The 21,397-nt window shown below is 50.4% G+C and overlaps 10 protein-coding genes across 10 annotated transcripts; 2 read left to right on the forward strand and 8 right to left on the reverse strand.

The window, feature by feature from the left end:
* The first annotated feature begins 397 nt into the window (after window positions 1–397).
* On the forward strand, window positions 398–1,633 carry BJX68DRAFT_236046 (Endoribonuclease L-PSP/chorismate mutase-like protein). The gene has a single exon (XM_071039952.1). It carries the CDS (start codon window positions 525–527, stop codon window positions 999–1,001), a length of 477 nt encoding a protein of 158 aa, XP_070899690.1. The 5' UTR covers window positions 398–524; the 3' UTR covers window positions 1,002–1,633.
* Window positions 1,274–2,476, reverse strand: BJX68DRAFT_266157 (transcription factor domain-containing protein; the record flags this gene model as incomplete). The annotated part of the gene is made up of 1 exon (XM_071045415.1): window positions 1,274–2,476. One exon carries the CDS (start codon window positions 2,474–2,476, stop codon window positions 1,274–1,276), a length of 1,203 nt encoding a protein of 400 aa, XP_070899691.1.
* Window positions 2,477–4,526: 2,050 nt separating this feature from the next.
* On the forward strand, window positions 4,527–5,453 carry BJX68DRAFT_266158 (uncharacterized protein; the record flags this gene model as incomplete). The annotated part of the gene is made up of 1 exon (XM_071045416.1): window positions 4,527–5,453. The coding sequence occupies one exon, from the start codon at window positions 4,527–4,529 to the stop codon at window positions 5,451–5,453; it is 927 nt and encodes a 308-aa protein (XP_070899692.1).
* Window positions 5,454–5,582: 129 nt separating this feature from the next.
* Window positions 5,583–6,704, reverse strand: BJX68DRAFT_254851 (uncharacterized protein; the record flags this gene model as incomplete). The annotated part of the gene is made up of 4 exons (XM_071042942.1): window positions 5,583–5,814; window positions 5,913–6,298; window positions 6,386–6,499; window positions 6,558–6,704. 4 exons carry the CDS (start codon window positions 6,702–6,704, stop codon window positions 5,583–5,585), a joined length of 879 nt encoding a protein of 292 aa, XP_070899693.1.
* A 554-nt stretch (window positions 6,705–7,258) lies between these two features.
* On the reverse strand, window positions 7,259–7,630 carry BJX68DRAFT_266160 (uncharacterized protein; the record flags this gene model as incomplete). The annotated part of the gene is made up of 2 exons (XM_071045417.1): window positions 7,259–7,450; window positions 7,538–7,630. 2 exons carry the CDS (start codon window positions 7,628–7,630, stop codon window positions 7,259–7,261), a joined length of 285 nt encoding a protein of 94 aa, XP_070899694.1.
* Window positions 7,631–7,944: 314 nt separating this feature from the next.
* Window positions 7,945–8,398, reverse strand: BJX68DRAFT_266161 (uncharacterized protein; the record flags this gene model as incomplete). The annotated part of the gene is made up of 2 exons (XM_071045418.1): window positions 7,945–8,053; window positions 8,130–8,398. The coding sequence occupies 2 exons, from the start codon at window positions 8,396–8,398 to the stop codon at window positions 7,945–7,947; spliced, it is 378 nt and encodes a 125-aa protein (XP_070899695.1).
* A 497-nt stretch (window positions 8,399–8,895) lies between these two features.
* On the reverse strand, window positions 8,896–10,705 carry BJX68DRAFT_69734 (Zn(II)2Cys6 transcription factor domain-containing protein). The gene is made up of 3 exons (XM_071049630.1): window positions 10,609–10,705; window positions 9,935–10,551; window positions 8,896–9,865 (listed from the first exon to the last, which is right to left on the reverse strand). The coding sequence occupies exons 1-3, from the start codon at window positions 10,664–10,666 to the stop codon at window positions 9,023–9,025; spliced, it is 1,518 nt and encodes a 505-aa protein (XP_070899696.1). The 5' UTR covers window positions 10,667–10,705; the 3' UTR covers window positions 8,896–9,022.
* Window positions 10,706–11,018: 313 nt separating this feature from the next.
* On the reverse strand, window positions 11,019–12,765 carry BJX68DRAFT_275277 (amidase signature domain-containing protein; the record flags this gene model as incomplete). Its single annotated transcript, XM_071047813.1, has 3 exons — window positions 11,019–11,134; window positions 11,186–11,270; window positions 11,347–12,765. 3 exons carry the CDS (start codon window positions 12,763–12,765, stop codon window positions 11,019–11,021), a joined length of 1,620 nt encoding a protein of 539 aa, XP_070899697.1.
* A 2,447-nt stretch (window positions 12,766–15,212) lies between these two features.
* BJX68DRAFT_266164 (uncharacterized protein) lies at window positions 15,213–15,745 on the reverse strand (the record flags this gene model as incomplete). Its single annotated transcript, XM_071045419.1, has 2 exons — window positions 15,213–15,648; window positions 15,723–15,745. 2 exons carry the CDS (start codon window positions 15,743–15,745, stop codon window positions 15,213–15,215), a joined length of 459 nt encoding a protein of 152 aa, XP_070899698.1.
* Window positions 15,746–19,102: 3,357 nt separating this feature from the next.
* On the reverse strand, window positions 19,103–20,800 carry BJX68DRAFT_254853 (general substrate transporter; the record flags this gene model as incomplete). Its single annotated transcript, XM_071042943.1, has 6 exons — window positions 19,103–19,478; window positions 19,536–20,080; window positions 20,134–20,205; window positions 20,262–20,540; window positions 20,571–20,604; window positions 20,670–20,800. 6 exons carry the CDS (start codon window positions 20,798–20,800, stop codon window positions 19,103–19,105), a joined length of 1,437 nt encoding a protein of 478 aa, XP_070899699.1.
* Between the last annotated feature and the right edge of the window lie 597 nt (window positions 20,801–21,397).

A 21,397-nucleotide genomic window follows, 5' to 3' on the forward strand; every position in this document is an offset into this window, starting at 1 on the left:
TCTCTTTTATGTGAAAAAATAGGGTTAGCTACTTTGCTGATAGCGATATCGGGCGGCAGGGTATTGTCCATAGGGTGATTCGCTCATGTTTATACAGTCCTAATCCGGCAAACAATAACGAGGATAATCTAGTGAGCGTAGCTCAGAGGGTTCCCATCGACAGTTGGCGATTTATCGAGGTTGATCCACGCGAAATCTGAGACGAGTGGAAGGGCTGCGCCGCCTCGGCGTGACATACCATTTTGGGTAGTCCACCGCGAGACATCTGACGAAAGGCGCTGGTCAACAGAGTGAACCAAAACCGTATCCCACATGCATATTTGTTGAAGTTCTCGCCTTGAAAGCGAACGTGTGCTATCTCTGCGGACAAAAACTACCGGCGAGCTATTCCCAATAGCCCATATATCTGGATGACCGCGATCACCACTACACAAACAACCTCATCTCTCATATCGGCGTCTTCTTTGAGCCAAACATAAAAGCAGAAGCACAGTCATCCTTAATCACTTTATGGTCGATTAAAGATGCCGGAATATACCCTTAGCACGTTCACAACAGCCGGCGCGCAAGCCTTCAACCCCACCGGAGTCCTTACCGATGTTGCCAACACTCTCGGTCTATCTCAAGCAATTGTCATCCCACCTAACGCCTCACTCATCGTTACATCCGGCCAGTGCGGCTTTAAGGAGAACACCGACAGTTTTCCTGCGGATATCAACGAAGAGGTGATGCTGGCGTTTGCCAACGCGGAGAGAACACTCAAGGAAGCGGGTGTCGCGGATGGATGGAAGCAGGTTTATCAGCTGACGACGTATGCGCCATCGCTGGATGACGAGTGGCTGGCTGCTGTTCAGGCCGCCAAAGAGAAGCATCTGGGTTTGAACAGGCCAGCCTGGACAGGTGTGACGGTCCCGTCGTTGTATGGTGGGGCGAGGTTGGAGATGACGATTTACGCCTTTGTTCCCGCGGCAGGGGGAAGAGCAAGCTCGGAGAGATTGTGAGAGATGTGTGATGTGCATGGTGAATGTTGGTCTTATTCAGCGTTTAAATCATAATCGTATCTTCGCGGGTTCAGGTAATAGCCAGTATCAGTCGTTAGGGTTCGTGCGACATGAATCGAGACACCGACACTTTTCGAGTCGGTTGTGAGATGGTTGGGTAACTTCCTTGTCCATAAACACTGGTTTGGATGTCAACCCAGGCCTGACAGATACTTCAAGGTACCTTGTTGCGGTGAGGGGGAGAGGATAACCACAGGCTGCTCCCTTTTCCCTCACACAAGCAAAATACCTGGATGGTTTTCTGGTCTCTGTAGTAGCTGCTCCCAGGGAAGGTCCTGAGAATCAGGATTGTCAGGATTGGTTTGTCGCGCATTCCAAATATTATTTGACCACATTACAAGAGCTGGCCAGATATCAAACTCCGTTAGACTGCCGAGATGATCTAAGAGTTTGATCACACGGCCTTGCAAATCTGTCTCCACGGTCTCGAAGGCAGCAATTGCAAGCGGCCATACGGCGGGCGAAAAGGCGCGCGTTGTACAGGCGATCATGCTTTCCAGATGGGTGAAGGTACAACGCACAAGGTTCTGTACATCCATGGACGGTGCACCACGGATCGAGCGCTTCAGGTAGATTAGCGAGGCATAATAGAACATGTAACTTTGGTGGTACATCATCTCTTCAACGTCAGCACTGCAGCGCGACTCCGACCGAGTCGGAGCAGACAGTAACATCTCTATCTCGAGAAGGTCGAGATCGTTGGAGTTCGACGGAGCTTGCTGACGTAGTTGAATCATTTTACGCAGGGCATCAAAGGTAGACCGTGATAGCCCGTAGAGGGTATCGATGCAGTAGAACTGTTTTGGGTCGTGAAATGGAATGGTAGACGCATCGTTCTCCGCTGCGTCTTCGCCCGTCAACTGTAATTGAAACATGGTTACAAGACCGTAAAAGATCTGATATGCAGTGGATAATGTTTTAGTTTTTGACAGCACAGACGATTTAATGCTGCGGAGCCATCCGCAAGCTCCGCGGATGTGAGCGCGCCAGAAGGTGGTGCCTACGGTCAGAGTCTCGTGAAGAAGACACATGGAAAGCGCGGCCAGGACCGAGATGTACTGCGCTTCATTGGTGCTCGAAAGGCTGTAGCGTATATGACGGATGCCGAGATGATGATGCCGTAGAGAAAGGCGGAGAAAATTTTCCTGTCCGAGTCGTCGCCATAGATGTGACGCAGATGAGGCACAAATGAGATGGAATACTGCGGTGGCCGCATTGAAAGATTCAGCGGACGCCCGGGCGCCCTCCAAAGCAATGGGGGTGATCAGCCACCGGAAAGGATTATTTTCACTGGGAATTGGCAGAACAGCGTCTACAAGGTATGTGGCCCAATGTTCGATGAGTTGCTTCTGTAGGGGCAAATCCGGTAGTGTGTCCAGATGTCGCGGAATCGTCGTAGTAGGCGGATTTCCCATGTGCCTTAGATCCAACTGATCTGACCTCGGAGTATCATCATCATACCACCTTGCGGTGTCCACACCTGATAAGATTGATCCATTAGACGCCGGGATTGGCGTCTCAGCAATGGCAGTAGCCTGGAACTCAAGTCCAGGAATGGCGGGTGGGGCTAGCGATTCTGTCGGGAAGCTACTATCAGTAAAATTTTGAGATTGCTGACCGCAGAACGAGCTGGAGCCTCTGGAACATGGATTTGAGGCTGGTTCACGGGGTACAGTCTCCAAGCGCTGGTTGGAATCGTGATTGTTGTCCCCACACTGGGTATTGTCGGCAGACGCTCCAGGTACGGGGTCAAGAAGCTCCTCGGCTGGTGAAGAATGGGTTGGGGAGAGGGCTGTAGGGGCACTTTCCACATTTGCTGGTTGTTGCAGGTCGATATCAGAAGGCAATGGTGTGTTTGATCCCGAACGACGTGGTAATAGCCTAAAAGAATCCGGGCCAGCATTGCGCCCCCAAGATAGTCTTATGTTATACCCTTCGCAACGGAGAGCGGCGTTGAGGCAGCGCTGACAAGACGGTCTTCCTTCATCGCATTTGACGTGACGAGACCGACATGTCCAGCATCCAGTGAATGTTTTTGTGCGGCCTAATCTATTCTTTTCCCGGTTAGCTGAAGCCACGCTGTGATGTTGCGGACTGAGATTCAACCTTGCTTACGGAGGACATCACGCTCAGGATCCGCCAAATGAAAAATAATCAGATGGGATACAAGGTCTCGAGGCCGATAAATGGGGTCAGTCATTATCACCAGTCGCTATCTCCCGCGTTGGTCAGCGCAAATGTATAACTATCAGGTGATGTGGCAGCTCGCACTTGGTGGTCCGTGCTTGGGCGAATTATTTTTCCAGCCCCGTGAACTCTGTTCCAGTTTGGATACCATGAAATGCCGTCAATTGCATCAATTGATGTTATGCATACGGAGATGAATGTGTCAAGTGAAATGACGCATAGAGAGGATACTCAGGACTCTGATGATATACAAGGTTGGAGAAGAGAAAGGGCGGTGCTTTGATCAGATCGAGGCACTGGAGTTGTCCAGACGATGGCCAGGTCTGGTGCCTCAGGCATCACTGCACATGATTCGCAAGACTTGGAACTGGGGCAAACAAGTCTATTCCTGTTCAGGCAGGCGTCGCCGAGTGCCCACAGGACAGGTGCGGGGACAGATATCCAGGTGGAATCGTAGTCAAGTGAAACTTGGAATGATATGTAGTAGCAATTAAGATAAGAAACTGTTGACAGGACGAGTGGTAGATTGACAATGATGATAAGTGATAAACTCTCGCAGTCTGCTGCATATATGTATCTTCTCGCCACGGGGTGTTTGATCTGACGCCTACAACACAGCCATTCAGTTCTCTCTTGAGTCTCCTCGAACTAACTTGTTTTTGAATATGGCCAGAGCAGAGAAAATTGAGTCCCTTGTCACGCGGAGTAAAACTGATACAGAGTCCGCTGATGTGGTCAACCTGCCTAGTCATCAACCGGTGGAGCTCTATATTGCACCAACCTGAAGCTGGCCAAGGCTAAAACAGCTTCAATACTTACCTAAGTTGCTTTGCAAACATTGGGATGAGAAATTAAGGGGCCCATGTTCAATTTGTGGAATACTCGAAGTATTGCTTCAGAACACACCTGTACTATACCTGGATCTCTTTTTGGCAGGTCTGAGCGAGGCCACTGCCTATGGATACCAATCGATCGAATGGTCCAATCAGGCCCTGGTTTCTAACGTACCATTTCTTATCCCCTGGTACAATCTTTGGATGGCCAGTCTGAAATGTCTACGTATAGTTTTGCTTCGTAAAAACGATTCTGCTCAATAGGAGACTGCAGAAGGAGACTGCAGAAGATCACCTTGGCGTTAGGTATAAGTTCGGTTTTCCCCCCCCTTTCCTTTTATCGGTCCTGCAGTTACCTACACTGGCACACTACTTCTTCAATACCTCAATCGCTTATATCCTTTTGCCCGTCCACCAAAGTACTTGCTCAAATTCGTGCAACACGATGCCTGTTATTGCAGTCGCCGGATCCGGCGACCTATCCCGTTACTTCAGCGAAGAGTTTACCAAATACGGCCATGAAGTCATCATCCTCACCCGCCGCGAGAAGTCGGTCTTTCAGACCATCCCGAACGTTACCCAAAGGGTGACCGACTACACTGTCGAGTCACTTACACAGGCGCTAGGTCAATCCGAAGTCCTAGTCTCTGCGATCCTGGATTATACGCCTTCCTACATAGACGTGCACCTGCGACTTATCGAGGCATGCAAACTGAGCCCGCGCTGCAAGCAATTCATCCCCTCCGAGTACGGCGGCAATATTGAAAAGCATCCCGACCAGCCTGGGTTCTATCAGAGTCACGAGATCGTGCGGACCGCTCTGCGCGAGCAAAAGGAGCTCCACTGGACGCTTGTCTGCGTGGGCTGGCTCATTGACTATATTGTGCCTGAGCAGAATCGATTTCTACGCGACATTGGCGAGGCATTTCCGGTTAATCTGGCGGAGAGGTCAATTGTTCTCCCCGGAACGGGAAGAGAGCCTATCAATGTCGTGGCTGCTAGAGATGTGGCCAAGGCGTTGGCAGCATTATTCAAAAATGTCCCTGGTTCGGCCTGGGAGCCGTACCTGTATATCACGGCTGAGAAGACGACATGGGAAGATGTTACTGAGGCTGTCCAGGCGCGGTACCCGAATGTGAAATTCAGCTTCAAAAAGAAGAGCTTGGATCAGCTGCTCAAGACTCTTCGAGAGTCTGGAGATGAGGATGAGAGGATTCTTGCCCAGTACCAGATCTTTTCTGTGAGCCACGCTGCTTCGTTTGATGCAGAGAAAGTTAGTGCTCAGAGGGCGAAGTATTTCAAGGACATACACTTTCGGACTGTGGAGGAAGTCCTGGATGAAACGGAGAAGAACCCAGAGGTTATCATTTGATTGTATTCATTCACAGATTGCAGATTACCGCAGAAAGGACCAGTGTACCTCGATGCCCTGCTACTGAAATGAGTTGTATTTTCCAGATTTAACTTGCACCGTTAATCCCCCCACAAGTCCGGCCAAGTCTTAAGCAGGTAATAGAGTGCTCTTTCCAGTATGCCTGCGGCGACGTGGGGGCCGCACGGTTTCACCACGGAGGAATCGAACAATCGGTCGGAGTGTTGCGAGACTACCCGCGGTAATACCTAGGCCGGATTCCACATTGGCGGAAATCACGACGGGGGTGATATCATCTAGGAAATCGTCTCCCTGGTAGCGAACCAGGAATGGCATACGAGCGATGACCGCCAAGCCGGCACTGTGAGGTTGTAGTTAGCGAGCGCAGTTGAGTGATTCCCAGTGGAGCTGGTGATAGTAGCACCAGTAGAAGGGAACTTGGAGGTGGAGAGGACGCACATGCATCCTAGCCCCATGGCAAGCGCCAATCCAGCCTTCCTCCATCTGGCCCTCTGCAAATCCCAAACCATGAACCAGGGCAAGAGCCCGAGACTGAAGTCAGTGACTGCTGCAATGGCGCTTGAAAGGTACGCGATAATCAGTACCATGTGCGATCCACCACAGGCGTCGCTGTGGGTGTCGAAATTCCAGAAGGAGCTGACGGGCCTGCACTCGAACACAGTGGCGAAGAAGAAGAGCATGCTCACGACAATTGTTGTCCCCATGAGGATGAACAGGATGATATTGTGGGCCCGGCGGACGGCGACGCGCCACAAAGTCACGCAGATGGAGATCTTTGCGAAGATGGTCACGAAGATGTAGAATTTCTGCCCAAGCCACCAGTACTGATTAGACGGGAACTAGGCTTAGCACTGATTTGGCTGAATCAAATAGCGGAGAGCAAGCCAGAAGGGAGTAGAGGAGATGCTCACTAGACGGGCGCGATGAGGGTCGTATGCTCGTTTTTCAACAAGCCAGCCGCTTGACTTGCCACAGCCGTTCTTAGCGCATGAAATACTACAGACGGTAGTGCCGATATTGAATATCTGGAATCACAGCTCAGTCGACGTCTACCTTATGGGGTTATCGTGTCGGATTACATACCGACGCTAGGAGCATGGAGACATCATCCCACCCAAACGCACGAACCAGATGATATCGCACGAAACATCGCACGCAAACCGTCATCGTGGATATGGCGAAAGAAACTGAAGCGACAACTACGATAGCCTGAGACCGGCCACTGGACATATCGGCCGAGGGTATGCCATCGGCATAGGTACGCGGGTCGAGAAAAAGAACAATAAAGACACCTCTACTCTTAACGACGAGGTATACTGTTCACAAGGACATATAGTGAGAGCGAGTATTATGAGAAGTACTTAGTAATAGGATATGTGGCGAGGGTCTCTCATTCCTTGGTTACGTAAACTCAATGCTATTTCATGGCCAAAGTCAAATTGGAGATAAAACCTAGGTTATATTATTTATGTACCATGGGACTCTTTGTAGGGCTCTACCAGAATGGATCCAAGGTTATTCGGCAATCTGGACTAAGTAAAGGTATCGCTGACAAACACAAAAACATCCATGATAAGAGAACTCTGTCTTCCAAATCTTCCGTATTCACTTCCGCGACAAATTCAAAGCAACGGCAACGAATAACTCGACCCAAGTGGGGGTCCGTCAATCATTCACACCGACCAACCATCGGATCGTGACTGCGAGTATTCTTTCGATACGGCCAGGAAGTTGAACAAGTAAAAGGTGTGCGGCTGCACGCTCTTCCAAGGCTCTGATGTCAATTACTGCTCTTGCCCATCTTGCACTTGACACTGGCACCGACAACCTTTCTGCGGTTTCTGGCTTTTACCGATAACAAACGTGCTCAGGTCTCCAACCGGCAGTGTAATAGGAAAGTCCACCGAGTCCAGAATTTCCACCCAGAACATATACCACACGACCAGGCATAGAGTGAAGTTGAAGGCTCCGGCTGCCTAGATGCAGGAATCGTCAGTCAAGGAGCGATAATCTGCAGATTGTATCTTGAGGATACCACTATAAGATAAGAGAGGCACACGTACATATTGTAGATGGCCTGCCGGCGCAACAGCTCCAAGGGCCAGCTGGAAGTAGGCGCCCGAAACCAGGGCGAAAACAATGAGGAGGAGGAACATGGTTATGACCAAGCAAATATTGGTCCTGAAAGCGCATACTAGGTAAATAGAGGTAAGGAACGTTAAAAAAACGTAGTAAAACCCTAGACTGGCTGTCAGAACCATCATCGTTTGGCAGGGCTGTTTCATGAGATAGAAAGCGTGGCTGACTGGAAGTACGAACCTAGACTGGCATTATATGCTACGGTCTGTTGCGCATCAGGGCTCGCAAAGGGAGGGAGTGATGCTGCCCCTTGGACTAGCCATACGGTTCCTGTTTGAGTGTCAGCAGTTACTATCATCATCTTGGAGGGCGCAAGTGCCCGGGGACGTGATTACTTGCCGTAGGTTGTAAAAAGGGCGCTGGTGAACGTGTTGCCCACGAACCACTCCCCAATCCCTCCGAGAAGCTGAACTAGACCCCCAAAGAAAACATACACCAGACTGAAGCCACATTTTGTCAGCACTGACAAGATGTGGAAAATCTTTTGTTATATCATGCAACGTGGGAGCTTCTTACAGTATCCCCCCTGAGTTATCGGCGCCTCTCCATCCCATCAGTGCACATGAGCCAGGGGTTGCAGCGACCAAGAAGCCCATTAAAGCAATAGGCGTGGGATTGCCCAGTCTCTGTGGGCGACTCGAAGCAGAGGCCTGAACTATTGGCGTTTGTGACCTCGCGGAGAAGTCCTCCGCTCCGTTTACCAGTGCCGGCACGGAGATGGCCGTTTTCGTGTCCGTTCCTTGGGAAGTAACAGTAGATGCAATTCCTAGTGCGTCGCCTGACATGATGTAAACACTTTGACTAGAATGAAAGGGAAAGGATTGTAGGATCGTCTGTTGGACTGTTTCCGGCGGGGATTTAGTAGACTAAAATACTGGTATGAGAAATAGCCCCCTTAACCTTGCATTAAAGATCTACCCCTGGCATTTTCTTGGATACATTGGGAGAGCGCGAAGCAGCCATCCTATTGCGCAGTAGGCGATACGGAGTACAGACAGAGCTTTGTTTCCCCGCATAGTGTCCAAGACGTTCGGGATATGTGTACAATGACTCAACCACACAGGCCCAATCTTCACCAATAAGAGCCATCTCCGCAATCCAGAGTTTAATAGACCGGGGCGCCCCGTGGGGAGTCAACAATCCAACACACCGCATATCCGACCAGGACAGGTAAGTCTTGCCGACCTAGGCCTGGGGGTCTGGATTGGGAATCTGAAATGCAGGGGCGACGAATAGGAGATAATTGCGACCGACAAGCTGCCGAGGTTGGGCAGCGCGATGGCATTGGCTGGGAAGGGCCCGCCGCGAACCTCATCATCAACCAAGGTTTCGGGTCTGTGAAGAGTAGGCAAGCGCAAAAGCATTTGATTGGGTTAACCGGATAAAGTTTGGTGTTAGAGTTGAAACGGTCAAAATTCTGGCGAGGAAGAGTAGATACTCTTGTCCACTGGGGGAGCTTCTCCCCGCGCTGCCCAGATCTCCCTTCGATGGAAGTCCTGTCGTATCAAGTATTCTGTCTCCGGACTTCCTAATGAGGATGCGATACTCATCGTCGCCGACACGGCCAGATAGCATTGCGTCCACCTGTCATCCCGAACCAACTGACGCAGTAGCCTCGCTGCCCGCTGTTCTTGCCACTGGGCCCTTGTCGTCGCAAGCTCGGTTACAGGAGAACTGACGTGGTCTCTTAAACCGTAGGCCTTCCTCGCCAGGAGGATCGACGCTGAAAGAATATACATTGTGGAACAGTGCTGACATGGATCCAGCAGCACGTCCCGCGAGGGGCCTCCGTCATCAACCCCGAGGTTTCTGTCCAGCACTGCACCCTCCCAAGCCGCTAATTCATCTCGCAGACAGGCAAAAATCCTTACACTATCAGCGATAGCAGCTTGAAACCAATGTTGATGGAACCGTGCGAGGCGGACGAGAAATCTGCAAAGTGGTAAGGAGAGAGAACCCAGAATCGGACTGTTGGCCACCTGCGGAGTATCGCGGAACACAAGGGGCTGCCAGATCGAACTCCAAAATGCTGCATTGAGAGCGTGCCCGTTACTGTCATCGTTGTTGTTATCTCCCGGGCCGTGCATTGAGAGCAAAAACACCTGGTAGAATATACTTTCGCTCATCACGCGGTAGAATGGTTGGGTCATCGTCCCTGGACGGGAGAGCGCGTTGCGGATTTCCAAGAGCTTCACCGCACCCATCACGTGGTTGACGATGTCTGCATGGAAATTCGGGTGGCCAATACACTTCTGTTCGTCACTAGCAATAAGTATGCAAAGTCTCTGTCCTGGAGGGAGGTGTATATCATGTCAACGTACCGCATAAGTGTAAAGCAATATAACTGACACTAGGAGGGCATCAAAGCTGCCATCAGTGGGAGTTAAGAATTGAGAACGATAAGCTTGTCGATTGAAGAGATGAAGGGCCTGGCGTACTTGCGAAATGGTTGCAGCATAGTACTTCAGTGACAGGTCCCTGAGACTCGGATCAAGCGTGAGTGTGTACAAGTGTGCTGCACCGCATGCCATCATCGCGGTCTTTGTAATGTTGAAATGCGTACCCAAGTGGCCTCCATAAGAGATGCAATCAGCTCGAAACTGGGGGTGTGCAGTCTTCAACAACAGAAGAGGGCTAAATTTGTGCGTGAAATGGTTGAAAACGGCGCATTCTGCATCTGAGCTGAAAATGCCTCGCCCCCAGGATATGTTGGCTGGAAATGCCAGGGGAGGAGATATCTCGAATACGGGCTTCAAGGTGTTCTCGTTTCTATTCCCACTGTCAGGCACTGCCTTGGTGGGCAGCTCTGGTGCAGAGGACGGGCGACACCTGCGGTCAACTGGGAGCGGCGAGGAGGGCCAACAGCACACACGTTCTTGCTTAATACATCTGCTGCATCTTGGTAGAATCTCATCGCATTTCTTTCTTTGGACTTTGCCTGATCATCGGGCGGTCAATGAGGACGGGTTCGACAAGAATGCCAGGTGATACGTACAAGGTAAGCATCCTGTTCTAGTTCGTAGTCTGGCCCTAGACAATGGCTGTTGAGGCATTAGAATAGTAGGCCGGAAGGCTTCCTTGGAGGTTTGGGAAGAATTGCCGCTGTACAGTAGTTCGAGACAGCAAATTAAGGGATCGAGTCGGTTAAGGTTGACTGGACCTTGCACTGCCACCGTGAGCTTTCGGGCGACGACTTACTTGGCTACGGCTACGCACACTCTTGGGTGGTGGATGACAAATAACAGTTTAGGTTTGCGCCAGAGGAGCTCAAAGTTTCCAAGTCCTGATCAACGGTTGGCTCATTCACTTCATGGTAGGCTAGACCTTCCATGGGAAATGGGGAACTGGACACAGACTTGGCCATGCGCCAGCAAAAGCAAAAGCAAAAGAAATATAATCACACTCCTACTGGCGCAGAATCCTTTCTACCACCTGGGCACACTTCAGCAGCGCCTCGTCCCTGAATCGCTGACCAATCAGCTGTATATGGCAGGGAGCATCCTGCACGAATTTCGGATGATCTTGAGGTTATTAGCGAGGGCCTAAAGGCTAAGGGGATCATGAGCACTTACATTGAGGGATATATTCTACGCTCCGAACCATTCCTAGGTCCATAGCTTCGTCGGCCTTGTTGAAAGGAATAATACAAGCAGGATACTACTCTCTCTGTTAGCTTGGGTCAACCGGCTAAGGAAGGCGTGTGGGTGGCGAATATGGTCCTGGGGATACGCACATCCACTAGATTCCACATCAAGGTGTAAAGAGGAGGTTCGTATGTATCGTGTGGCACAGCACAACTCTGATACCCGACGGACAGAATCACATCCAGGCAGTTTTGCTGGAAAGCACGGCGCATATGCCCCGCGATCCCCAACCGTCGAACATTCAATTCGTATAATTCGCGCAGCGTAGGCTCGGGATCGGCCTTCTCGAGATCGTAGATGAACCGAAGAGATGGAATCGGGGGCTCTCCGCTATTCTCAATATTCTGAAGTGGCGTCCGTTCTGGATCCATCTGGAAATACCGGAGGGCCACCCCCATCGAGTCCGCTAGGGAAGGTACCTTGTCAGCAAGATCGACCAGACGGTGTCCCGCTGCTTCGAGCGCAACGGCGGCGGCCTCGATGCTGCGCCGCATTGGCGGGTGCAAGGGGTACCTCGGGTCCTCCTTGAGAACACCGATGGTGAGGACCGGTTGAAGTTTTGGCTCAACCCATGGGAAGCCTAGAATGTCATCATCTATATTGACATTCAGCGAGGTGCGAAGTACTGTTCGGAAGAAGAGTTCTGCATCGCGGGTCGAGTGACAGAGTGGCCCTGCCGACGGGAGAATGCCGGCAAGACCAGCCCGGCCAGGGTTTGCCTGCCCCCCAAAAGGAATCCTCCCGGCCGTAGGCTTGAAGCCGATAATACCGCAGCATAATGCAGGAATCCGAATGGACCCAGCAATGTCCGTCCCAACTCCAAGGAGCGAGCCCCGTAGCGCGACCAGGGCTCCTTCGCCACCACTGCTCCCTCCTGCTGTCAGGTTCCGCCTATGTGGATTCTGTACACGGCCGAAAATATTGTTGTGGGAATCGCCGGTCATCATGGTCTGCGGGACATTGGTCTTGACATATAGTACCGCGCCAGCAGCGAGTATGACATCTACCAAGGCTGAGTTCGTGGACGGAACAGGATGGTCAAGAAAGGAGACAAAGCCGATTGAAGTAGGCACCTCTGCCACGTTAAAGGAATCCTTCAGACTGATGGGAAGACCGTGCAAGGGACCAATCAACTGGCCCGTCTTTGCGAAATACTCATCCAGCTCCTGTGCTCGCTTCAATGAACGGTCGAAGAATGTCTCCGTCAGGCAAGAGGTTAACTGTTGAGCAATTGCTGCCCTCTTGCAGAACGCGGTTGTCACTTCGACAGCGCTGTACTCGCGGTCTGCAAGTTTCTGCAGAAGAGCCGTTGCATCGAGTGTCTCGGTAATCTGAAGCTCGCGGTCAGAGAGGAGTCCGCAGCGCTGTGGGATATCCAGAACGCTGCCAGAGGGATCCTGCCCCAGCTGGTCGAGGATATGGGAGGGTAAACGCCACTGGGCCGGGATTTTTGTCGCAGCAGCGGCCTGTTTGGCCTGGACTTTGGATTCCCAACTCGAAGGTCTCATTGCAAGGATGGAATATGCTGACTGGGGGTACGGTCAATATTGCAGTGCCACATTATATACACTCCCAGCTGCTTGCGCCAAGAACCAGGGCGACTCTGACGCACCCAATGAGATGCTTTACCGCACGCCAAAGGTTGAAGGAGCCAACCTCGGTAGGTTCCTTCTGCCATCACCGCGAGTGCGTGGTACTGGGGTTCCGTGTATTAACGCATGACTGCGCTCAAGCTAACTAGATCTAGATTTTGTGGGCTTCTTTAAATCATCAGTTTGCCCCGTGTCAGCGAAACTATAGCGACGTCGCAACTGTGCATCTTTCTCCCATTGAGGAAAGTCTCCCCGCGCCTATCAGCCTGATTCTTCAGAGCCCTCTGTTAGTGGAAGCACAAGTGAATATGGATCTGCCAGAGCCTATCCCCAACCGCAAACGCCTTACAAGGACTTTGACTGGCTGCTGGACTTGCCGTGGCCGCCATGTCAAGTGCGATGAGGGCCGACCACACTGTAAACGGTGTGTCCAGGGAAGCTTAGAATGTGAGGGCCACAGCTCGAAGCTGATATGGAATCAGCCTGCGAGGTCTTTGTCTCTTCCAGAGCAGGGTTGGCCCCTCGTCACTGTACATCAACTAGCATTGACACACGGATACGGCTCCTCCGGATCAGATACCCTCTAATCAAAGACCGCATGGTCAGAACGACGCGCATGTCACGATTGAACAGAGTCATCGTGCAATTTCTAGTGACAATCTTTGAACCGGAAGGGAAGTCAAGAGACCTCCAAAAGTGTCCCGGGAAGAGAAGCCCGATCGGTATCTGGATAATTATCAAAAGTACTCTGGATTATTGAATATATTTCGGACCTCGGGTGTAGTCATCCCGTGTTTCAGGGTCGATTTGGGATAGAAGTGGGCAGACTCAGTAGAGAATGTTGATATCGGGAGGGGTAGAGAGAAACGCTGATCCTGCTAGACCACAACTTGTCCTCAATTTGCCCCCGAGGTTCCTGGCATGGATAATTGATCTGTGAACTCTCCCTGCCATGAGGGGTACATTCTCAATATCTCTCAAAAACACAGCACTTCCCTTTTAGGTATGTTGTAACGAACCTCTACCTGGTATCTTCAGTCACTAGCGTCATGCCCGAAAGTATACTTGCCACGCTCGTCTGGCAAGTGAATTATACTCAAGGTCTCTCAGAGAGCTTCCAAATAGGGTATTAAATCGGCTCACCCGATCTGATAATTCGGCTTCCCCAAGAAATGGGCGACAACACTTTGTATACGCCGAAATCCGCGGATTTGGGCGCATTCCGGCTAAGTCACCGTGGTGGGTAAAGCAGAAGCTACTTGAAGAGACAAAGAGATAACCGGATAATATAGCAAGGTTTGAAGAGAGTGTCTAAACTCCTCTGCGGACTTCTATCTCCATTATCGTGTACCACCCCTTCTCCCAGCTGGCTCCGGCGGAATTCCGCCAATCTCTCGATATCTTGCAAGCCTCGACCCGATTATTACGGTCAATTTTAAGATAATCCCGCTTCACTAGCCCACAAAGAGCAAGGCCCTTCAAAATATCGAAGTAAGCACAAAATAACCACCCTCCGTCAGCTGTTACAGAGACGAAGCTTCGTTGCCTACGAGAATGATGGTGATATGAGTTAACAAAAACAACCACTGATTTGCTCTTGGAACAACTAGTAACATCTCTAATTGTAGCCCCGAGACACACTGTACGAGGCGTTAATTGTTCTTGCAACCAGGCGAGTCGTGGTCAACAAGGAGCTGGGTAAGCTTAGCCACGGCCAGGGAGATCTAAAAAAAGTTGCGCTCGTTGAAGCACTCCTCCAGGAGGACGAAGCTGTAAAAGGACGAGCTCGGGAGGATTGGCATTCCGGACCTTTCCCTAATTGTTTATGATTAAGCGATGGGTTTATGGTGCGAAGACACCCCTTTTCCATACCAAATCAAGGTCAACAGTAGCTAACCATGAGTGCTCGCTCTTCGAACAACACAGGATCGGATGGGACCGACAATGGAGGACGACTATACTAGTGTTACATCGTCAGCCGGGATGCCAACAATCAAAGCGAACAATATAATAACTACTATGCGCACGCACTAGCGATAAGTCGTGTGGCGGATGTCGTGAATCGCCAGGTTGTCCGTATTGGTCACCTGTCGAATATTTTCCAAACTACCAGAAACTGGGGATTGATCTCAAGCCCTTGCGCGTCGTTCAGCCCGAGAGCTCAAGCTCCAAGGTGACAGAGGATTTCCAATGTTCAGGCCGTGTATTAGATAGGTCATGGGGCAGTCAAGGTAGCCTTAATTCATATCCTTGATCAAATTTTTCTCTAGTTATACCGTTTCTGCTCTTGACACTGAATCCCGAGCCCAGCACAAGATCAATAGTTATGTAGATAACAAACAGATATTTTCCATCTATATAACCTAGAACATCAGGATTTGATCAAATTCCTCTGGCACATATAGATCACTCTCTCCAGCTGCTTTATCCACACCTTTAACAGTACTTCCATCCTTAGCAGATTGATCTCTTCTATTCACGTTCTGCCAATCTTCAGTGTCGGCATGACTTTTGCCATCTCCAAGCGGCAAATTGCACGAGCCAGGGTCACTCGTCGTATACGGTGCTATAGCATCGTCACCCAGCAGGCGTTGCACCTCCACACAGATTGCATATTCTGCCCTCCATCGCGGTATTTCAATGATTGTTTCTGAGCGCTTGGTGGACTCTTTCTGACGCGTGATCTGGGCTGATCGCGAGTAGGATCCTGTCGCGCTCCCGCCGCCGTCACTACCATTGTTGCGGCCACCCTCATCCGGGCGATCATTTTTGTATTCACGTTGACTGCTATGGGCTCTGCTATATATACGCGCACGGTACATTAGCTGCTTGCCACACTTTCACAATGAGGGGGACCGCGGCGAGTAGCCTACACTTTTTGTTGCCGTTCAATCATTGTGGCATTTTCTGAACCCAGTCGAAAAGCAGCATCTGAGAGGCAGGTAGCGGGCCTTTGCGCCCGATCTGGACGGTATGGAATCCACCGATCCTTACTGATTGCGGGTCGTCGGCGGCAGGTCCTCGTTCGGCGACTTTGGGGGAACATTGATTTGAGACTTTTTGGAAAGATGCTGAAGGTATGGATTACCGTCTTGCGTTTCAGGAATTATAAATGTCCCAAAGTCCAGAGAACATTATTGTTCGTAGTGGAACGAAATCACCCTTTCTAGTAGCATCCGCAAGGCAGCGCAGAGGCGCCTTGAGCCTAAGCTTTAAATGGTAACTTTCAGCGAAGACTAGGCACATTTCAAGGCTCCATCCTGTGGTTGATCCTGCGGCCCTCTCGTAGTTAACTATGCTCAAATTCCACTATGTTCAAATTCCTCGCGGGGGTTCGATACTGAGCCGAGCCGAGCATTGGGCCGATCAACTCAAAATAGTCGAAGAGCTTACGCGGAAAGCTCCGGCTGCCACAAGTGAAGTTCACGTTGCAAAATTAACACAGTCACAATTGAGGTTTTGATGTCGGTGATGACTCACTAGATATGCTGTCGATGATCCGTGCCAATGGAAACGCACAACGAGAGTCCCCAAGAGCCCAGCTGAATCGAGGAGCTTATGCTGACTTCCTACACCGAGAACCATGCAATGATCAGGAACCCGACATCCTTAGGCTGCTGCACTTCCATAGCGCTGGGGTAACATACGGTGGGGCTGTGCTCGAGGATTGTATTGGCTTTTACATTGTTCTTCTGCATAAACCGGGTAGTAAGCGGAAGAGGATCATGGCTTTCGTAACATAGGTGGTTGGATAAGCAGGATCGTCCTGGTCGCGGACAGGTGTGCTGGGATGTTTGAGGAGGATGTGCTGCTAGATTGATGGGGAGGGCCTGAACTCCAGGACAGTGGGGTATATGGGTATGGCGAGGGGTTACCGTCATGCGGCTAATGGTATAAGAATCATTCCTGCGTTGATCAAAGCACATACGACCACAGGGTGTGGGGAACAGGGCTTCCCGTCCGCTCAGCCGTACTTAAGCCACACTGATAAACGTGGCCAGGAGTTAAAAGAGCCCTGGGGGTGCCGCTGCTTTATGGGTGACACACACTAAATCATGGGTGAGTATAGGTAAGATGGGTGAGAATTTGGTGAGAATATTACCCACCAGGGTAAGAAGGGTAAGCTATAGAATGTTATGTAATTCCTCAATCTCTAATATAAATAGAAAGGGCTTTTTCTACTTCCATCCATTCCTTTTTATTATCCTAGATTCCTTAATTCTATTCCTTATCACGTGATCATACCTGGGTCTATGGAGACAAAGTTGGGATATCTAAAAAAGGATATAGAAGCCCGTGGGTTCATAGAAGAATACCAAAAAAACTATAAAGATAAAGGAAAATATTATTAGTAGCAAGAAAAGGTCTCTAACGACTAATAAGGTATATAAGCGCGCCATGAATACATAGAAACTGTAAAAAGAATCTTATCTAAGATTCTAAGAGATAATACTAAGCATTATAAGGAAAGAGGTGGCTTTTATTAAGAAAGTAGCCTGGAGAAAATGCTATATTCCAGGTATCAGGTTTATTGAATGGCAACGTTGAATGTGGGTCGCTGTGATTATCATGTACGAGAGTGTCATATTTCGAGACACCTGCGATAGGGGAGATAGCACTGAGACTTTTGCTAACGCTCCACCCTAGGCCAAAGAATCCGTATTGTAGGATAATGTCATATGTAAAGGACCTGTCTGCAAATGTATGTCAAAGATATACGAATTTGCTTGGCTCAGAATGATGCTGCTGACTACTTTTCGGTATCAGCTTTGACTGTTGAGTTGTTAGTGACTCACATCTTCTAGCCCTCTCATCTTTATTTACAGTTTGGTATTGTAACAACTATCATCTGCTTCCTGCTGGCTTGGTTGCAGAGCTGCTGCTTTGTTGGTCACCAAGATAATGCCTTTAGTCCCGAAGAATATGTGGTATCAGTCTTTGGCAGAGACGATGAAAACGAAGATACGTGTTGCGCTGTCTGCGGTGTCCTTCATGACCAAGTGAGATTGCCAATAGGGCACATAGGCAGATCATACCAGCTAGTCATGAAAAATGAAACAGTCAAAAGAAACAGATAGCCCTGTCTATGCTTGGTTCCAAACAATAGCATTCCGCTTTGTCGACTCCAAATTACAGACCTTCTCACGGGAAGAGGTCGGGTTCCCTACACGGACATTCCCGCACCCTCCACAATGTGTGCACTACTATCTGGACGAATCTCCAGTCATCGCCATGCATGTCAAGAGTTTTGGTCTCTTGCAGAGAGTCGTACAAGCCAGAGAACATATCCAGAGCCCGAGCCCGAGCGAGAGCCAAAAGAAGACGTAATGCAGCAGCCAGGCTGTAACACAGTTCGGGTTACACCACCTCAATTGCTTGAAGAATTCTGGAACGTTCTTTGCAGCCGCATGGACCTCGAGGATCGTGCATGTTGCGGTTCATTACAGTCATGGATGTCCCAGCCTCGGATCCTGGAGCCTCATGAATATTACTTTCCTGCGGATTGAGACACATCTAATCAAACTCAGTGGCCTAGAGGTCACCCTCAGGCGCAGGTAAGTTTTGTTCTCGGTAATTCTAATATTGTATTGGTGACGTTGTCTGATAACCCGCTCTAGGAGTTTGAAATTGAGCCGTTCCCGGTCCCTGGACTAACAGAGAGCATTCTATCTTTCCTGCAGCCTCTTCCGACACCATTGACAGAGTCTAACACCTACACCAGCGGGGAACAACAGGATAAGGAAATCGGCCTCCTGCGATGGGGTCCAATCATCAATCCATCGGAACAATGTACGCGCACCTTATCACCCGAATGTTGGCGACAGCTTATCCGAGACGGACAATCGTTCCCTTGGCTCTGGGACTTCGATCGTACTTTCCTCGAGAACTCCCCTGTGGGTAGCTCCCTGCCCAAGTACAGCACAGATAACTTTTGGAGATACCTTTCAAAAGGGCAGCGCAATGGAACGTTTACCGCTGGGTCTGCGGAATCGGCGACGGTCCTGGAGGTTGCTAGACGAAGCTCAGCTTCACGACATTGCGCCGTATGCGGAGACAATAATGTACAGGGATTTTGCCCGCGAAGGATGGAAGAGCTTCGACGAGTACTTGTAAGAAACAATAATAGTATATACAGATGTACTGCCCGAAGTGCAGAATGCGCATCTCGGTCCATCTGGCCCACCCAATCGCTGGCTATATACCCAAACCTGGAACTATGTTCATTTATTCTCTCTCCTTCATCTGCGCAAACCTAACTTGTATAAAGCCCCTCGGGCCCCCAAGCAGCAAACCTCCTCGCCGGAATCCTACGCCGGAACATTTCATCCAGCGTCTCATACGACCGATCCTTTGTCTCAGGAACCTCAAAGTAAACAACAACCAAACTAATCAGACTCGTCGCCAGGAAGATCCAGCCCATCTTCCCGCCTAGATTTCCCTCATCCGCGTTGAACATGTAGGGGACGACCACGTTCCACACAGTCGAGTAGAAATAGTTGAATGCGAATCCGATCGATTGTGATTTTGCTCGCAGTCGGACCTGGGACACTTCGCCGGCTATGCCCATTGCCGGGCCGATTGTGGGGCCCATAGTCCACCAGGTTAGTTCCAGGGAGATTCCGATGGCCCTGGTGATGGATTAGTCTGGGTCATTGTGGGCTTGGTGTGGGAGAGCAGGGACATACCATAAGGCTTTGGGAGTGGACGGGAAGCAGCTCGTTATCCCCATGATGAGGAAGAACACACAGGATAGCCCAACGCCAAACAAGATGATATTCCGCCTGCCATACCGGCCCATTGCAAACCATGTCAGCATCGAACTACATATGGCGAATGCGAGACCAATCTCTACGATCATGCCCACGTTATTCGAGCTCATCCCCGCCATGACGAGAAAGTAGGGAGCGTTGGCGAGAAAAGTCGCGCCAATCATCTGTGACAGCCCGTTGCAGTACAGGATGATCCGGGTCCTTCGCCAGTTGCTGCCCTTGAAGCATTCGAGGATGCTGCTGCCCTTGGATTCTCCCGAGACTTGTTGTTCATGCTCGAAGACGCGCACGATCTCGCGCAGTTTGGCGCCGATGTCTGTATGCTTGCTGCAGATTCTGGCGAGTGCATTGCGTGCTTTCTCGTTCTTTCCCTTGCGAACAAGATGGTAGGGAGACTCTGGGATAATGTACGCGAAGATGATAAGCAGGCCTGTCCAGCACCATCCGACAGCAAATAGGACCTGACCATGTGAGTACGAAATGTTTAAACCTATATCCAGGCCACGCATCTTACCTGGTATGAAGCAGCCGTGGGGATATGAAGACGGCTAAAAGCAATCGAGGCCGCCATCATAAGACCAAGGTTCTGGACATTGCCTGTTAACCATCATCATCATTAGGCGTATTGAAGTAGCAGCATACCATGCAAAACGAGTACAAGGATAGCAAAATTCCACGCAATTGCAACGGGGCAATCTCGGAAATGTAACTCTGCCCCGTGGCGAGAGCCATCCCCAACCCGATACCGTTCACCATCTTCCCCACGAGAAAGACAGGCGGCGTGGCTGCTATATAAAGCACCGCCACACCAGCGGCAGAAATAAGGCCGGAAAGAAAGAACCCCAAACGACGGCCAAAAGTATCCGAGATGTGGCCGGCACTCCATGCACCCAGCATCGTGGTTAACTGTGGGATAGCATTCTAGAGAGATTGCCAATACGCGGGGATCACAAGTCCGGAGGCACTTTGTTCGCCGAATTGTACTCTAAACCGGGCCAGGTGTTAGCAGAATGCGATGGATGGCACTCGAGGGTGGCGAGTGTGACGCACGTAAATGGAGGCATGGACAGGCAGAGCGACAGGGACATCGTGTCGTAGCCGTACATCAGGGCACCGACATTGGCGAACGTGGACAGTAGGATAATCATGGGGTTCGCGAGCAGTGTCTTGGTGATGGACATGGGCGGTTCGGCGGATGTATCTCCATCTTCGTCAAGGGTCTTTGCGGGAGCGACATCTTCCATATGCACCGCCTGGTCGGCGTTGCCTTTATTCTGAGTGTCTTCTGACATGTTCGAGGCTGAGGTTCGGGTAGGGTGACAAGGATAAAGATTCAAAGTAACTGTTTTCTCCGCAATGTGGTGGCTTAATCTAGGGTCTTATGTATCTGGGGACGGGTTGAGATCAGAGACCGGGGAAGACCTGAATGATGGGGGCCCCATGATAGGGGAACAACCAACGTCAAGGTTTGACTCGGTGGAACACACGCCGAGAAGGATGTCAAAAGCAGAAGCCCCAAGGCTGGTGGCGAGGTGGAGCCGGCAGGGGCAGGTGATCCTCCCGACGTGTGGGGGATCCTCCTACCGGCTTCGGGGTAATTCACGCGAGTCAGTCGAGGACAGACGCTGGGAATGCTACCCATAAACCAAGAAGGTGCCATCCAACCGAATCAGTACTTGTTATTACAGGGCTAACCTTAGGATTTAGAGAGTTCATAATTTGGAAGACAGAGTAACTCAAACCAAATCCCGCACGGCCGAGTTGTATATCAAAAGGTA

This window comes from Aspergillus pseudodeflectus (genome assembly GCF_044049435.1).
Source record: "Aspergillus pseudodeflectus strain CBS 756.74 chromosome Unknown BJX68scaffold_18, whole genome shotgun sequence".
Taxonomy (NCBI): domain Eukaryota; kingdom Fungi; phylum Ascomycota; class Eurotiomycetes; order Eurotiales; family Aspergillaceae; genus Aspergillus; species Aspergillus pseudodeflectus.

What these genes read in the sequence shown, in the direction of transcription:
- BJX68DRAFT_236046 (XM_071039952.1), top strand. Translation starts at nt 525, where the DNA reads ATGCCGGAATATACCCTTAGCACGTTCACAACAGCCGGCGCGCAAGCC.
- BJX68DRAFT_69734 (XM_071049630.1), bottom strand. Translation starts at nt 10,666, where the DNA reads ATGCCTCAACAGCCATTGTCTAGGGCCAGACTACGAACTAGAACAGGA. An exon ending in TAGAACAGGATGCTTACCTT is followed by an intron (nt 10,552 to 10,608) that starts GTACGTATCACC and finishes CCCGATGATCAG; the next exon opens with GCAAAGTCCAAAGAAAGAAA. An exon ending in TATTGCTTTACACTTATGCG is followed by an intron (nt 9,866 to 9,934) that starts GTACGTTGACAT and finishes AGTGACGAACAG; the next exon opens with AAGTGTATTGGCCACCCGAA.